Here is a 19,036-nt window from a genome sequence, read left to right on the forward strand (position 1 = left end):
TCGTGTTTACAACATTTAATGATTTCACAGTATTATATAAGTACAGAGCAACCGCTTTAGAGTGATCACCGCATGCAAGAATGAAGTGTATTTGTTTTACAGAGGTTCTTCAACTGGAGAGAGGTAGCTGGAGAGGTTATTAAAAAAATTAACTAAGGGTCAGGAAGTATCTCACTTTATGTAGAGGTGTTCGCTCCTAAGAAGTGTCGTTACAACAGTTCAGTACCGTTTATTCGGTTGAGGGGCCTCCGTGGTCGAAGGTTAAGGTCGCTGACTTCAAACCATTTGACCCTCACCGATGTGTGTTCAAGCCTCGCTCGGAGCGTTGAATTCTTCATGTGCGGAAGCCATCCAACTGGCTCACCGAAGGTTGTTCGTTGTATCCGATGAAACAATGCACGGAGAGGCACATGGGGTCTTCCTCCACCATCAAAAGCTGGAAAGTCGCTATATGACCTATAATTGTGTTGATATGACGTTAAACCTATCAAAAATCTATAAAAACACAAAACAAAAACTATTCGGTCAGTAGGCTGTGTTTTTGTACTAAATGTCTTGTGTGCACTCTCTTACATGGTTTAGTAACCTGCAGTCTTATCTAATTAACAGTGAGAAAATAGAATTTGCAGTTTTAACACGCGTCCTTTTCGCACCAGAACTAGGATGATGAACACTTTAGCAAGTATGTATTTTTGAAACATATTTTAAGCAACAAGAAAAACATCAATTAAGAATCGGACAAAAACCTTTCGAAGTTATTTCCTCTACATGATTTGATAGACTAAGTTCACTTCATTAATTCTTCATTAACTTATATACATTCTTTTATCTACATTGTAATTGATTTTGCATACTTAATCATGTTTAAACATACATGTAATATGTTAATATGAGGAGTAATTAAAAATAAACTCGGGGCAATATTACATTTTATTCAATGTTTTTTGAATTTCATTAAACTTAGGTTTCTGGCTGGTAAACAGTTTGTGAAAAACATCTACCTTGTATTTTCAGTTGCAGTATTGTTTGTTTTCTCTTCCCTGCTCGTAGAGAATATCTGTAAGTTGCTTCAATTTACTTCCTAAAAAAAAATAACTCATATCGGATTTAGTATTAGTGTCATTTGTAATTCAGTAATGATTCTTTCTTGCGAAATGAAAGGCATGTTTTTAATTTGCCGATCCTATTCTGTCGTTCATTTTGCATGAACACCAAAATATTTATATTTACAATATATTTCCTTTCCATTTGTAAACTATATTATATTATAAACTGCAAACAATTTGTTGCATTTAACATTAAATTCAGCTTCCCGGCCATTCTGTTCACCAGACGGAACAACTGCGACGTCATCTAAGGAACGTTCTCCCTGACCCGTTATCACTCAGTAGCGTTGACGTAATTTTTGCGCCTTTCCATTTGGTGTTCATATAAAATGAACGTCATAACTTTCAATGGAAAAAATAGGGGAAATGTAAATATTCATTAATATACTGTAGATTCTGAACAAACAGGATTTCCAGAACTCAACATAAATTTGACTCGCGCATACTTGTATTATGGAAGGGAGTTATGTCTCGGGACTCCATGCTACAGCTGGCATATTTTTTTAAATCATTGACAAGCTATTAGCCTGTAAATTTTATTTGGTTGCTAGTCGTGAACTGGCGCATCCACGAAGTGTAGAAATTCTCACTGATTCAATTTGATAAACACATGAGACAAAAACAATATGAAAATGTACTTACAACCAAAATATCAAAGCAGAGACTAGTGGCCATTAAATAAACTTACTTTTGAGACAAGGTGATCCAATTTTGTTCTCAATGTCGATCTGACCAAGTTAACAGTATAAATAATCATTTCATTTTTAGCCTTTTTCAGTTTCATCCGTATGGCAACCACTTCTGATAAACTTGAAGCAATTGACAGACCATTTATACGTTATTTGGTTTTAAAACCTGGAGCCTGATGTAATATATGTGTATTCTAAAACGTACTATATTTTTCAGATTCTCTAGAATGCTACATCTGCAAGAATGCTACTGATGTAAAGCAGTGTACTACAGTTGCAACTTGTGACTCAGCCCAGGTTTGTTGTGAAAGCAAAAATGTGATTGACCTATGATTTTCATATTTTCTTTATACTTTTTCATAAGTTTAGCAAAAAGTCACTTCAATTTCTCAGAATGTCTCTCCAGTTTCTCGAAAGGTCTCTTCAGTTTTCCATTACACCCCTTCAGTTTAGCATTACGCCCCACCCCCCTCGCCCCCCCCGCCCCGCAGGCTAGGAATTATTATCTGGGCAGAATCTTAGTTATTTATAGATGAATGTAGAAGTATCTTAGCTGTTATGTTCCCCAGTCTGTAAATGAGCCAGACTGCCAATGAACGACTCGAGGTCAAACATTTAAAAAAGAAATCTTGTCAGTGCCATAACTTTGTCACTTTCATTTGAAGTTTTAGCTCACCCTAGCGAACTCAAGAGAAGCTTTTAGTATCGTCATCTGTCCATCGTCCGTCTGTTCGTTATTTCCGTTTAGCAATACGTCAATTCAGTTGATGGTAAAAGCAATGCAGTTTAATGCTCAGTTTGTCCGCTAATGGTTAGCTTCCCTTGGCTCCTGCTAAGCTTTATCTGTCGTCCGCCCTTCCATATTTAGCTTGTGTTCACGATAACACGTTCATATCTTATTTTATTTTGACAAAACTTGCACACAACTTTAACTTACCATATCGGTCCAAAGGCGTCAGAGTTGTGACTCCTGAAATGGCAAAAAGTACATGGTTTTAGTATTTTATGCACTTTTCCTCCTTTCTTTTATTTTTGAATGTTCACCAAACTAGGTCAGATGTTAAATGGTGAGATTTCCATTCCTTTCGACAATGATCGGACTGAATAAGTGGCGCCAGGGTTAGGAAGCTTGTGTGCAATCGGTGGATTTTGGATACAAAAATAGTGTCAGACTTTAGCAAAAATTTTATTTTGTTTTATCTTTAACAGACTAGCTACACAGGTAAAAAAGCAATACATCTTTTTAGTTTATCATAGTTTTTTTTTCAGATTAAATATACGTCTGACTACTGGATTATTAAGTAGAAGGTTTCTTCAGTTTATAGGAGGAACGTCTATTTAAGTTAGCAGTCCGTCTTCTCAGTTTATAACATGAAAATGTAAAAATTTCCTCGCTCCGCTTCGAGTGTGATATATTCCATATTTACGGAAAGCAAACAAATTTTCGAGTTTTTAAGCTTATTGGTGAAACGCAAGCAAATAAATAAATAAAATTTATATCACTCACAGTGTGACTTATAGTGATACCTCTTCTTGGTTTAGCATTATGTATCTTGAATCTCGTAAGATATTTAGTTTAGCAATTCGTCTAATCAGTGTAATTAGCAGTACGAAGAAAATGTGCTTACCAAAAAATCTAACCTAATAATATGAATATTAACTAATGATGTAGATCGTTTAACCTGGAACCATTAAGGTTAAACAAACAAAAACGTGAAAATAACATTTGCTATCTACTGTAAAAGTTTACAGTTTGCCTACAATGAAGTTACTAAAACAAGAGACCTTTTGCTCCAGGTAATGTATTTGATATCTCTGTTATCGAGGATTGTCTGTCTAAATCTATCTTTGGCATTTTGTTTCCCTTTCAGTCTTGTTACGTTGAAAAGTCTAATGTAGGAAACGGGAACACCTTCGACATGGGATGTCTTGAGAATACGGTATGCAGATATGATTAATATTTCGTGTTACATTGAAATGAACACGAAACGATCTCTTATTTCAGTAGCTATGAACCTTTGAAAAATTAAGTACGGCATGACTGTAGTTCTGATTTTGTTTGTTCATAGTCATATTAGATCTACATTACTTGTATTACTACTTCCGAGGAGTCATAATATGAGCCGCGCCATGAGAAAACCAACATAGTGGCTTTGCGACCAGCATAGATCCAGACCAGCCTGCGCATCCGCGCAGTCTGGTCAGGCTCCATGCTTTTAGCTTTTAAAGCCTATTGGAATTGGAGAAACTGTTAGCGAACAGCATGGATCCTGACCAGACTGCGCGGATGCGCAGGCTGGTCTGGATCCATGCTGGTCGCACACCCACTATGTTGATTTTCCCATGGCACGGCTCATATGCTATTTGTCGATTTAGCATTGTCACTTAGCTCGTGTCAACTTTACCTGTTCATCACCAACGTTCTTGTAGATTGCCGAAAGTGCGAACATCGATAAACTGAAATTAAAATGGTTAAACTTTTCCTTACCGAAAACCGACGTTACATACATTTATCAATTCAAATAACAATTATGCCACTTCAAAATAACTAAAGTCACATGTAAAAGTGCATCTATATAAGCTGTCCTGACAAGACAGATATAGTATGTTCTTATTATGATATTCTACAAACCCTCTAGCTTAGTATTTTCTCGGGCTTTACAGAAATGTGGAAACAGATTTTCATTCGGAAGCCTTGTTGGTAAAAGACAAGTATCACGATGCCACGAGTGCTGCTCAACAAACCTCTGCAATGCCAACCTACCTGTGTAGACATTCCGACGGTAAGACTTATAACAGTTTTTGCTCAGCATGCCTTACCTGTGTGGACATTCCGACGGTTAGAGTTGTAACAGTTTTTGCTCAGCATGCCTTACCCGTGTGGTCATTCCGACGGTAAAAGTTATAACAGTTTTTGCTCAGCATACCTTACCTGTGTGGACATTCCGACGGTAAGAGTTGTAACAGTTTTTCCTTTGCATGCCTTACCTGTGTAGACATTCCGACGGTAAGAGTTATAACAGTGTTTGCTCAGCATGCCTTACATGTGTGGTCATTCCGACGGTAAAAGTTGTAACAGTTTTTCCTTTGCATGCCTTACCTGTGTAGACATTCCGACGGTAAGAGTTGTAACAGTTTTTGCCCAGAATGCCTAACCTGTGTGGACATTCTGACGGTAAGAGGTGTAGCCTGCATGCCTTACCTGTTTGGGCATTCGGACGGTAAGAGTTATAACAGTTTTTGCTCAGCATGCCTTACACGTGTGGACATTCCGACGGTAAGAGTTGTAACAGTTTTTCCTTTGCATGCCTTACCTGTGTGGACATTCCGACGGTAAGAGTTATAACAGTTTTTGCCCAGCATACCTTACCTGTGTGGACATTCCGACGGTAAGAGTTATAACAGTTTTTGCTCAGCATGCCTTACCTGTGTAGATATTCCGACGGTAAGAGTTGTAGCCTGAATGCCTTGCCTGAGATGACATTCCGACCGTAAGAGTTGTAACAGTTGTTGCTCTGCATGGCTTACATGCTAGGATATTTCGACGATATTTCGACGGTAAGAGTTGCAACATTTTTTCTCTACATGCCTTACCTATGAGGACATTCCGATAGTATTTGCTCTGATGCTATTTTTACATGTTAAATCACCAGCTGTGGTACATCTGACAATACTTTATATACAATTCTACACTTCAGACATTTTATAACTGTTTTCCATTGTTTTTTGTTTATCTTTACTGAATTTAATATGTTTAATTTAATATTTTAATTATAGAGTCAGTATGCGCTGATGACCCAACTATTGACTGTGCAAGACTAGAATCACTGTTCAGCGTTTGTCAAGACTCAGACCATGCTCATGAACTTTGTCCAGCGTTCTGTGGCTTATGCAGATATGGTAACGCATTTGTTCAATAACTTTTAATAACTCAAACAGTGATGATCACTTTTAAATTTACTGGTCTGGGATACTAAGAAATGAAGTATACTAGAGTTATGTCGACAACATCGTTAATTTTCATAACAGTTCTTATTGACTCAAAACATTTACCGAAGTCAGAGCAAGAATGTACTTGTGAGTTTTGAGTTTGTAAGGAAACGCGCTGTTGTATACTCCCAGCACGAGAGCGTATTAAAATCGTTGACACTGGTTACCTAATAATTTTATCCTGTACAGTTTTGTTACTATCCAGAGTAACGTATATAATAAAATATGATTCCAGCCAATCTCGACGGGTCGGTATAACGATAGGATTTTTGTTTAAAAACAACAAAAATGACAGGAGCTTTCGAATCCCATAGAGGCATTTTTATCTTGCTTTCTATGCGAGCAACTGAAAATGCATTGGCAAGCTGAGAACCAGCTTACAATATATAAACCATATAGACGGTTTCTAAATGAAAGTTGATTTCTGTTTGCGTAACTGGACGAAGGTATACAAGTATATGCACTTCACAGTTCTTCAGTCTCATTTATGTTGCTCATTTACATAATAAACGGACCTCTGACTAACTTTTACAAAAAGCTAACCTTGTATTAAAGTTACCTTAGTTCAGTTGTATACGATGTTGCAGGCATATCAAAGGTCATTCTTTGGAATTCTATACCAGTAAAAGGTATCTGATGGGATATCCATGAGTTATTTTAACAAGTAAAACCCGTCGTTTTAGGCTAAGTATATAGATCGTGTTTGAGAAATATTTATCGAGATATTAACTAGCAAATATGACTGTTGTTATCACTTAAATGCATATAAAGGCCTAGATTTCTTACAGATTCTCAAACAACGACAAAACCGAATGCAGTTACAAGTGGAGGTATGTACAACATATTGATAATTCTTCCTTAAAGGGATTATTATAGTTCTGTCATTTATTGTTATATCTGTGAACATTGTAGAAATGTTTAATTCCACTTTAGGAAGTGTTAACATAGCACTAATTCATTTCCGCCATAATATTCAGGCGTTTTTTTATATATCATGCGATAATTACATCGGACTAACTAAATTAACCAGTCTAGTCTTGAACATAGCGTTTCCCTCTGCAAGTTAGTTACGCAGATACATGTGTAAAACATAAAAATAATGTTACCAAGAGTTCCAGTCTGTACAATTTACTTTCGTGACGATAAATCACTTTTCACATTAAATACTTACTGATCTGACTAGTTTTTCAATTTTGTAAATTTTGACTTCATTTCGTCAAATTCCATAACTCCAGAGCGACAAAGACTATGCGGCTGGCAATCGTACTTGGTTAAAATAATATGTCAATTGACTTTCTAAGTTTTGTGAACATTGATTAAGTACTACTTTCATAAAGGTTATAAAGCGGAAACATTTGGCAATTTTCAGTAACTCAGTGGCCATAAATCAAGAGTTACTTGGACTATACTAAGCCTGGTGAACATTGGTTAAGAACTGCCCATGTTAGACTGTGAACACACTCAATTTTCGCAATTTTGAATTTTGAATAATTCAATTGCCATAACTCCAGAAAGACTTAGAGGAAATTCTATATTGGTTTAAAGACGATGTCTTTAGCTATAGTTAGCAATAATATTTTCAGGAAAATGTCATCAGAGATGAAATATGATAATAAAAATGTAGATTAAAAACAAGGCGGTAAATTAAATATAAGGAACTGTATTTGCAATAAAAATTAGTGTATTAGATAATTTTATATTAATAATCTAATTTTAATCCAAAGTCATTTTTTTCTTCAGAATTATATAGATGGCCAAACAGTGTTTTATCGTATTTCAAAAGATAGCTATGTACTGTATCTGCGTATTTTTAACGAAAAAAAAAACAACATTTACACATAAAAATCGGCACAAAATAATTTTCATCTCGTTTTCTTCTTTCCATAAAATAACTGATCAAATTTTCTTCAGTACTGAAACTCATCCTGTTGGCAAATAAAGGGACCCATTGGTTATTTGTACGAAAGTAAATACAAAATACACGGTGAATTTAAGCATTAATAAATAAAATAAAATCAAAATGCATACAATGTAAGTAATATAAGAAAAGTTGACACGCATTTGCAAATTAATGGTGTACCTATATTTAGGTAGCTGTCAGGATAGAAAGACTAATTGTGATAGATACGATGATGCTGGCTGCAGGGGAATCTTTGAAAACTGGGCACGTCATAACTGTGCTCGAAGATGTAACTATTGTGGTAAGAAGCAATCATTTTTATTCAGACTGTAATCAACTTCTAGAACATGTATACTTCTTACAGTTTTCTGATAATATATATAGATCTTAATAGCTATACTTGATATTCCTAAAAAGGCGTTCATGCACCGCAGCAAAAACACATCAATGATGTACTTTAATTCAGTATACAAGCAAACTTGCTCGAGAGACCACTTGCATAAAGAAACCACTTTTTCAGTTTCTTTTTGCGTTGTTGAAAACAAAATATGTCTTATTAATGTATCACTTGTGTTAAGGGACCACTTTTTGTCCTTCCTTTATGCATGTCTCTTAGTACAAGTCGTGTATCTGATAACAATCTGAACATATTCAAAAACATGCAGAAAATGCAAACAAAGAATGGATTCACATTCTAACAAGTCACAACAAATTCATTTCCTGTCATTTTAAAATGCAGATAGCATAGAAGTCACAACTTCCGGTCAATTATCAGAAAGCGGAGCGACTACCAGTAATCGACCTGGTGGTGTTGTCATCGTAAGCAGTAGCAGTTACAAAATACAAGGAGTTAAGTCTCCAGTCAGCGGTAAGTAAAGCCCCTTCATTCAGATATTATTCGTCAGTTTGTTTCTGAAAGACACGTTCACATTTACTAATTTTTTGTTATAAGTCAAAACGACATAACATTTATGACATATGATGACTCTTAAGCTTTACTCACGCGTCAAGAAAGACCTGGATGTCCCTCGGGGTATAATTTCATGACTGTTATACGAGTACAAATGCCGGTCTTCACAAGTCAACTGGAAAGTGTCTCGAAGATATTCTTCAGACTCGCAGCTGTTAGGGACAAGTGATCGGAAGACAGTGATCTTAACCCTTACCATGCTGGACACGAACGATTCTGCCTTTGCGACCAGTGTAGATCATGATCAGCCTGCACAACCGTGCAGTCTGATCATGATCTGCACTGTTCGCCATTCAGTCAGTATCTTTTTGGTAAGCACCCCTTTTAACAGTTGATGGTACATTATAGAAATTTAACAGGGTAATGGTTAAGCACTCAGACTCGGTTGTACCAAACAGAAAGAACGATGTTTATTTGAGCTACGATGCATACCAGAAAGTAACTGATGATGAAATATTGCAAACAAGTAGAATGATCTTCAAACAATTTATGAAAAGAAATCATAAAACATATTACTATAATGCTTTATCAGTAGTATTCATCCGTTCTTTCTAAGGTACCTGCTATCATCAAAACAAGACATATAACCTGGATGACCATTGGCAAAATACGTGTAGATATGACTGCCAATGTATTGACACTGACACCAACACAGCGCTCTGTAATGACGTGTTAGTACGTGGTTCACTTTATCATTGACAGTGTAGATGTGTAACTGCTGAAGCACTGAAAACAACACAGAGTAACGTAATTGTCTATGTACAGGCATTGAAACCAACGTAACATTGTGTATTGACTTGTAAGTACGTGGTTTACTTTAGCATTGACAATGTAGATGTAAGTGTCATTGCAGAAGCACTGAAAACAACACAGAGTAACGTAATTGTCAATGTACAGGCATTGAAACCAACGTAACACTATGTAATGACTTGAAAGTACTCAGTTCACTTCAACATTAACAAGACACTTGTAGATATAATTGTCAGTTCACGGGCACTGAAAGCAACATATTCATAATTGCTCAAATGCCAGGCACTGGAAGCAACACAGCGCGAGTAAGTACATTGTTCACTTTATATCTATAACAAGATTAGACATAATTGTAAATGCAGAGGCATTGGAACAAAATCAACGCTATGTAGTGATAGGGAACAAACACAGCAATATATAATGACATGTTAGTACTTGGTTCAGTTTAATACTGACAAAATACGTGTAGATATAATTGCCAATGCAAGCAACACAGCGCTATGCATGATATGTAAGCACTTGGTTCAGTTTAACGTTGACAAGATGCGTGAAAATATGATCAGCTTTCTTTAACAACATGTAGGTAATTAGTGCATAGAATTAACAATTAAATTTGCAAGATAAATAAATAAATTACTATCAATGCAGCAACACTGATACCAATACAGTTTTGTTAGATAACATATAATCAAATAGTACACAATTCTATAATAAATTTGGCAGATTAAGTATGGATATTATTGTTAATGCAGTGACATGGACACCAGTACGGCTTTATGTAACTTTTCGTGCAAAACACATTAACATAGAAACTACTTCAATATATTAATTTGAAGCGGTTATTAAGTGACCGAGTGAAAACTTTTCTATTGCCTATTTCCATTTCAGACTCGTGTAAAGCCGTTAAGTAAATGTCAGTAAGAACATTGAGAAATATCACTGACCTAAACGTTTGGGCAACTGACTTAAACCGAAGTGTTCCGCCAGCATATAAAAAGCTGAAATTCTAAATTCTTAATTGTGTTTAATATACATATACGTGTATGTATGCTTCTAGTCAGCTTCATACTTCATAGAATTGAAATAATATATCTCAAACAGTGATTGGCCTTTGAATAAAATTATCATTTGTCGTTTAGATGCGTATTATTATATCACCAGGGCAGCGCCCTCGTGATGTAGTTCCTTCGCCTTTGAACTCCAAAGAATTTTTTTTCAACGACAAATCACTGTTTGGTATATTTTATTTCTTATTTGTAAGGCACAAATGTTCAATCAAACGGTTGGAATTTGTTGATTATCCGTTTGTCACGAAGTAAAATTAATATCTAAATTGAAAAGATACATTGGAAACGACAGTTTTTTTTGTTTTAACTTTTTCCTTGTGAATTTAACACACGAGAGAGATGTCATGGTTACACTGCATATCTACTTGATCTTCAGCTGTCCCCATTACTCAAGCTTGCCTCCATCGTGTACTATCAGACAGAAAACTGGTGACTGTTGCCCGAAACTTGACTGTGGAAACGAAACGGATATTGTCAACAATACCAATATTGTTAACGTTACAAGCAGTGTGAATGCAAGTGAGTGTTGACACTTTTTGACGTTTTTCTCTTTTTTGAACTACATATACTGATGACCTACCTATAGAAAATGCCGTGCTGATTTTGCATTTTGTTAAAAGCATGTTCATGGTGAAATAATGAGCAAATAGTCTATATCTCTAATTATGCGATATGCTGTGGGCAATATGTAATTTCAAATTTTAACAATAAATTTAACTGAAGTGCAGTTTCAATGAAATGCATAAAAACAAGGATGCTAGGTGCTTATTGTATTACTGTTATTCTTTGGATTAACGGTCATTAGTATTTTTCAGTTTTCCTAATGCAGTGGGTCATATTATTTTTATATCTTGTAAAAATTAATTCGAAACAATTTTATGAAGGATTTCTATATAGCAATAATTCGTATAGCTTTGCTTTATTGAATTAAACAAGTATTATGCATTATAGATATGTAAGTGTATCAGTGAGCATTGTAGGTGTATCGCATGTTTTGTCGTATTAGAACATCTGCATAATTCGAGAGAGAGTGGTTGGGACTGACTCGGGCACCAATATATCCCTAGGGTTCTGCAGATGCTACAACGGGAAAGAAACCTGCTTTAAAACTATTCTAACATAAACATTTAAAAACAGAATAAAATTAATACAATGCCGATAAGAGTTCGGTTCATCTCAAACGTTTTTAATTATGCATTAAAGGGCCGTAGCACGTTTAAGTTTTGCTATGGAACGCACATATATACATAAAAGCTAATTTAAAACTACGAGATTTCCTTGTTTTAACACGTTTGTTTCTCCTGTTAAAACACAACTTGAAGAGTTTCTTGCAAGCATATTCTATTCTTGCATAAACAAATGTTTTCTTCACTGCATCCGGGCATGTATTAACGGCAGAAAAATCGTGTTGGAAAAGGCAATTCACGTGCTGTTAATAATGCATGTTTTTCAAATGCTGTGCCGTATTCTCGCGCAAATGAACAGCTTTTAGCTATGTCTAGTTTTTGTCCATCATAGTCTCTTTGTAGCGTTTGTTTCTCATTGATAATATTCTATTCTTGCATAAACAAATGCTTTCTTAACTGTATCTTGGCATGTATTAACGAGAGAAAAATCGTTGGAAAAGGCAATTCACATGTTGTCAATGCATGTTTTTTCCCGAATGCTGCACCAGGGCCGAATTTTTATTCTCGCGCAAATTTATGAACAACTTGTATCTATGTATAGTTTTGTCCTTTTGTTGCATAAATGTTGCAAGATAGGAAAATATGCATAAACGACACTTAGTAAACTTTGAGTTTAAAATTCATGACAGTTTTCATCAACAAAATAAACGCTGTATTTTAAACAAAATGGTCTTGTTTAATGTACCAGTTTATGTCAAAGTATTCTGACAGATGCTAGTAATATGTCGATACTTCATGTATGTAGATCAATTAACGCCAGTAAATGCACATACTACATTATGCAGATAAATTTATAGCAATTAACCTTAAGTTAAGCAGAAAGCCAGTTGTTATGATTATCTGACATTTCAGTTACATCAGACTTATTCCCAAAAGTGAAATTTAGATGACATTTTTTTCAGTGTACCGAATGAGAAAACAAACCAGGTCAAAATGACATACTCTCACACTCATGATGCATTTATGGTTCTTAAATTTATCAACTGCAGTCATTATAAACTATGGGCTTCTCCAGACTGGCCTGGTCCAGTCGAATACTTGCTTCATAGGGCAAAGCCTAGCCTGCGAATCTAGTTTGACAATTGCTAACTTTTTTCTACGTGCAAATTGACACTCGATGAATGCCAATTAAAACTAATTAGCGCAAATTATGTGGGATCTTTAATACATACCATTGTTATAACGGAATTTAAATTGACAAGGTACGCACAAGAAAACCATTGTAGCGGCAACAGCGATCAAGAGATTAAACCACCTAGATACAATTTGAATGGAATACTGCAAGACTTCATGAGCAGTGAATTAACGAGAATAGCTCTTACAAATATCATCTCAAGTATAGAAATAAGTAGGGAAACACAGTTAGACATCGATACTATTAATGAAAAGCTGTGCAATTGTATTATCACAGAAATGAATAATTATATTCCAAAATATAACTCTTCGACGAGAACAAGAAAGAAATACAAACACAGGAAACCCTACTGGGACGAAAACCTGGCTAACCTGTGGAATGATATGAGAGCAAAAGAGAATTCATTTTTACGGTGCAAAGGCAATAGACACATAAAAACTACATTGCGTGAGCAGTACATTGCCGCTAGAAACTTGTTTGATAAAACATTACACACGACGGAACGCCAGTACAGAACAGCAGTGGCAATGGACATTGAGGATATGTCTTCTACTAATCCGCGAGACTTCTGGGACAAGATACGACGGCTGGGCCCACGGCAAAATAAATCAATACCTATACAGATCGTAAATGAACACGGACATACTGTATCAGACGAAACATTGGTTTTTGAGCGGTGGAAAAATGACTTTGAAAAGTTGTATAATCACGAGGAAAACAGTAACTTCGATGAGGAATTTTTCGATCGAAGCAAAACACATAAACAGTTACTGGAACTAAACATGTTAGACCCTTTGTATACAGCGAATGCTCAGTTAAACCAGAATATTACGCTCAGTGAGATATCAACTATTGTTATGAGTGCAAAATCAAAATCTGCCTGCGGAATAGATGCGATACCTTATGCTGTTCTGAAATTCCCAATAGTTATAAGTGTCAAATCAAATCAAATCAAATTTATTCACTCAATGCATCATACATGATACAAACATGAGGTATATATATAGTAATACATTTTAAACAGCGGTACATAGCAAATCTAATTTACAGAGAACAAACAGGATATATTTCGTAAAACGTAACCATCTATTGTTTACAATTCTTTTTACAATATGATTAATCATAAATCTATGTTATGAGGACAGTATATGTATGTCGCATGTGGAAAAGATTCACCACCCCAAACCCAGCACCGCACCCAGCACGAGTCCGTAGCTGAGTGTGTTTATCTTTTACTATTTTAGCAATCATCGGTATGCAAATTTTCGGATTTACGTTATTTGAATAATTAATTTGACCAGATATATTTGTTTTGTCGAATTACAGATTGGTTTGAATCTAGTATTTGGCACGAAATTGTGTATATTTCAGACTGTCTAAAAGTGACATCTCTTGTAAAAACACTGACCGTCTGTCTTTTGTTCATGAATAATAGCTTTGCGCAGTTCATTCAAATTTATATAATACTTTGGAAAGCAGATTAAAATTTAATTGCAACTCTATTTTAATTTTTTATGAAAGAAATCTTACTATGATGTGTATATTTAAATTTTATGGTTAGTTGTGCGTGATGCATGGATTACATGCTTTTTTGTAGTTTATGTTAAGTTGATACACAAGTTTGGACTTGCCGTTTCTGCGTGTTATTTTGAAAGTGTGTAACTTCAGTTTGGATATTATGAAGGAAGGGTAAAGGATATTGTTAAATTATATCCGTGATTGGCTTATAAGCGATGTGTGTTTAATGTCATCTATCTAGTATTCTTATTATGCTTGGATGCTTTATATGTTGAGAGAACTTTATACTTGCGTTGCCCAACTATGTGTCCTTCAACAGTTATTTCAGTTAATCTTCGATACTGGAATTATCCCTTCGCTGTGGAGAAAATCAGTCATTTGCCCCATCTTGAAAGACCCTAACAGTGATTCCAGATTACCCCTAAATTACAGGGGAATAAGTTTATTATCGTGCTTAAGCAAACTGTATAGTTCATTTCTTAATAAAAGAATTACAAAGTATTTGAACGACAATGAGCTTTTAGCTGATGAACAAAATGGCTTCAGGTCAGACAGATCCTGTGAGGACCATGTTTTCACGCTTGACAGTATAATCAGGAACAATAACTCTGTATTTACAGCCTTCATTGATCTACGTAAATGTTTCGATTTCATCGACAGAGATATGATGCTCTACAAACTCCTCCTAAATGGAATTGATGGAAAAGTATACCAGTCTATTAAAAACATCTACAGCAAATCTATATGTTGTATAAGAATAAATGGAAAACTTACTGAGTGGTTCCAGTGTAAAACGGGCGTAAAACAGGGAGATAACTTGTCCCCGACAATATTCTCAATTTTCGTGAATGACCTTGTGAAAGAAATAAGTGACCTTGACCTTGGAATCAATGTCGGTAATACATCGGTATCCATGCTTCTATATGCAGACGATATCGTTTTTATTGCAAAATCAGAACAAGATCTACAACGGATGTTAACTAAAATGCATTCTTGGTGCAAAAGATGGCGTGTCCTAGTGAACACTGATAAATCAAAAGTTGTACATTTCAGAAAATGCCGCTTTCGAATTTACTTTAGGGATTAACACCTTAGAAATAGTCGACAGATATAAATACTTAGGTGTATTGATGCACGAAAAGCAAGATTTTAGATATAACTGTGAGCTGCTGTCAAAAAGTGCAGGTCGAGCTCTTGGGGGCATGATATCAAAAATCCATAATCTGAAACAGTGTGGTTTTAATACTTATCAGAAACTCTACTTCTCATGTGTAACATCAGTTTCAGACTACTGTGCTTCAATTTGGGGATTTAAACAATACCAATCAGCCGACACTATTCATAATCGTGCAATGCGGTATTTTCTGGGTGTTCACAGATTTACACCAACTTTAGCACTTATTGGTGACACTGGGTGGCTACCAAGCAGGTACAGACGGTGGTTAATAATAATACGGTACTGGAATCGTTTAGTTAAACTTGACCATTCACGGCTAACCAAGCGTGTATTCATGGCGGATTATAGATCAGTCAATACAAATACCTGGTGTTCGGAAATAAAAACGATATTATCCAATGTCAATTTAATGTCTCATTATAATAATCAGACAGCGGTAAATATGAATATTACGCGTGATAAAATGAACGAGTACTTTTCCTCCATTTGGGCACAAGATTGTCAAAACATGTCGAAATTAAGAACATATATAACATTTAAAACTGAATTTAGATGTGAAAATTATCTGTCATTAGACTTAAAAAGACACGAGAGATCCATGTTTGCCAAATTCAGGTGTGGAATTCTTCCACTAAGAGTAGAGACTGGCCGATATGTTGGAGAACCCGCAAATGAAAGACTATGTGTTGTATGTAATAGTGGTGAAATCGAAGATGAGAGACACTTCTTTCTAGTATGTCCGTTATATGATGCTACCAGAAGCAAAATGTTTAAAGACATTATAACAAGTGTAGAATATATTAACCATGATGATAAGTTCAAATATTTGATAAACAACTACCCAAGGAAAAGCGCAAAATTTGTTGTTAGAGCTTTCATGATAAGAAAAAGCGTGCTATATAAGTAGCATGATTTATACATAAGACTTATTCTGTAATATTGTAGAAAGAACCTGTTTTGAAACACTTCAGATAACAAAATTATGAAATGCATTTACATATTCTTGTTATGTTCCCATGTTTATTATTTCATATATTAAGAAGATGAAATAGCATGATATCATGTTACTAGATCTAAATACTTATATATTTTTGTGTAAATCATAATTATGACTTTGCAAAGACATACAGACAATAACATTTATACTATGCTTTCTTTGACTGACATCTCTACATTATTGTATCAAATATATATAAATGACGTACAATAGCTCACTAACAATTATTTGATCACTTTAACTTTGAAATATCCATGTTCATTATTTATTCTTTTTGTGTGTGCATCCGTGAAATATTGTTAAATAGTTCTTATAGGTGACATATAGGCCCGTTGGGTCGGGTGTTTACAATTTATATTGCTTTATATGTATATATCAATACTATACACATGTCACAATAATAAAAGATTATCTCTCTTACATAGATATTAGGTATGATTTCTTCTGGCAAAGTACGAATATTATCAACGGCTTCCCAGGCTAGAAAAAGCCATGCTAGGTTATTATTATGAATTGGTCAATGTCAGTCAGTACTTAAATAATTTTGATTTTCGTTATAAAAGCTTACACAGGCGATTGTCAAGACATGATTCCAGGATGTGAATACTATGAGGAGGTCGTCTGCAGAGGAATTTATGAGCCATGGGCACGTGCTCACTGTCCCCTCAGATGTGGCTATTGTGGTACGTACATAATTGGCCGAGAAGTTTTAACATATGCGCATAGTTTGTTGTTTTATTGGATTTTAGTCATGCCGACAGCAATTTCGAAAATATGGTGTTGACGTTCTTGAGCTTTGGTGGCAGAGGTAGACGCAAGGTGTATCTTTGCAATATTTCAGGCAACGGCTTGTACCTTGGTATAACAACTGATCTTCCGTATACCTGCTTGGTGGTTTCCTAATATGGTAGAGATCTCACAGCGGTCAGGAGGGTGTGATTCGAAATCAGCTACCTTAACCACTCGGCCAAGGAGGCCACTACGCGCATAGTTTAACTATCTACTTAAACGTTGGGGGGGTGAGGATGTGATAGTCCTGTGATTTAAAACTAAATGTATTCTCTATCCGGAGCAATTCATTTAGTCATCCCTTTAAATGCACGTGTATGTTATCAAACATGAACTGTTAAAATTCTTACAAATTCATTACACATAAACAGGCTTTAGAACTTTAAAAAAATACCGCTGTAAATGTTACTTAAAGTATACTAACTCTTTTGTACTGTTAAAGAACATTATCAGTTATTATTTCATCCATACAGCTTCAGCTTAAGACGTAAAAATAAAAGTTATACTATTTTGCCATACAGGCTACACGGCACCATGTGTTGACAAGCTAACTTACTGTGACGCGTATGAATTGAGAATAGCTTGCAAGGACTTTCCTGGGTGGGCAAGGTTTAACTGCAAGAAGACTTGCGGTCTATGTAAATAGTGAAAAAGGTTACAATAAACTGATACACTATCTTGTCTTACTTATAAACCCCTTATTTTAGATAATATGTCGATTGATTTCTTTGTGTGCTTAGACACTTTTTCTGCTTTAACGTCTATGGCTAATATGGGTTAAATGAACATAGATTTAAATGTTTAAACTGATATACGAATTAAATGAATGTTGAGCTTAGAAAGATGTCACGTTGAACGTTTTTCTAAGCTGATTAACCGTTGAACAGTTCAATAAGTATATGATACATTTGTTCTCCCTTGAACTTCTGTGTATTATGTAAAGCGCACCCAATATAGGCCGCAAAGAACTTATGTTTGATCCACCTATTCAATGACGAGGGTTTTCATTAATTTTCGGCTATTTCATTTGATATAGTGGATTCAGTTATTGATACTATATAATGACTTTAAAGAATTCGAAAGTCATACGAACATTTTAATGTTTAAGATTGCATTGTATATTTTGATTTTTTTTCATCAAAATTCATCTGTAAGTGTCATCCATGAAATTAAAATGATTAGAAATACATTAGAATTTCAAAGCTCCATTTCCACAGAGGGAGACGTTATAACTAGTCCCGAAAAAAAGTACTTCCCGTAAATCCCTGAATTAAAAAACCAGGTAAGTGCAAGCACAACGGACCGCAAGGTCACGAGTTCAATTCTAGGACGAGGCATATGTTGTCCATGACGATTTGATAGAAGACAATGTATCTGAAACCATTCATCTACCATCTCTAATTCATGTGGAGAAATTGGTTACTTGCAGTAAATAGGCTAGTACTGGCAATAATCTAGGAACACTGGCCAGGTTGATTTCGTGCCATTACATTACTATTGAAAAAAAAACGGCGCTAAACACAAAACAAGCACAACAGATGACCACTTACGATTGTAGGACAGAATCCTGTAACTAAGACCAAAAAGGAACGGGCAAAATAATCGACAATTTGAATAGCTTGGATATGTGAAATCATTTTTTGCTGTCATGCAAATGTAGGATAAGCCATGAATTTCATTGCCATTTCAAAAGAATATAATCGTAAACAAACTTAAAAATGAGAGGGGAATATTGATCGCCTCTTACAATGTGACGGATTG

The 19,036-nt window shown here is 35.2% G+C and overlaps 1 protein-coding gene across 2 annotated transcripts; it reads left to right on the top strand.

Annotated features, from left to right (window-relative positions):
- Window positions 1-574: 574 nt before the first annotated feature.
- On the top strand, window positions 575-17,951 carry LOC123554320 (uncharacterized). 2 transcript variants are annotated; one of them, XM_045344393.2, is made up of 13 exons: window positions 575-682; window positions 1,015-1,059; window positions 2,013-2,092; window positions 3,667-3,735; window positions 4,460-4,578; window positions 5,573-5,695; window positions 6,574-6,615; window positions 7,876-7,986; window positions 8,425-8,553; window positions 9,212-9,326; window positions 10,849-10,991; window positions 17,050-17,169; window positions 17,797-17,951. In XM_045344393.2, the coding sequence occupies exons 5-13, from the start codon at window positions 4,548-4,550 to the stop codon at window positions 17,919-17,921; spliced, it is 939 nt and encodes a 312-aa protein (XP_045200328.2). In that variant the 5' UTR covers window positions 575-682; window positions 1,015-1,059; window positions 2,013-2,092; window positions 3,667-3,735; window positions 4,460-4,547; the 3' UTR covers window positions 17,922-17,951. The 2 variants fall into 2 exon arrangements, with proteins under 2 accessions (XP_045200328.2, XP_045200329.2); XM_045344394.2 differs by having other exon boundaries at window positions 17,059-17,169.
- The last annotated feature ends 1,085 nt before the right edge of the window (window positions 17,952-19,036 follow it).

Source organism: Mercenaria mercenaria, chromosome 7, assembly GCF_021730395.1.
Source record: "Mercenaria mercenaria strain notata chromosome 7, MADL_Memer_1, whole genome shotgun sequence".
Classification (NCBI taxonomy): domain Eukaryota; kingdom Metazoa; phylum Mollusca; class Bivalvia; order Venerida; family Veneridae; genus Mercenaria; species Mercenaria mercenaria.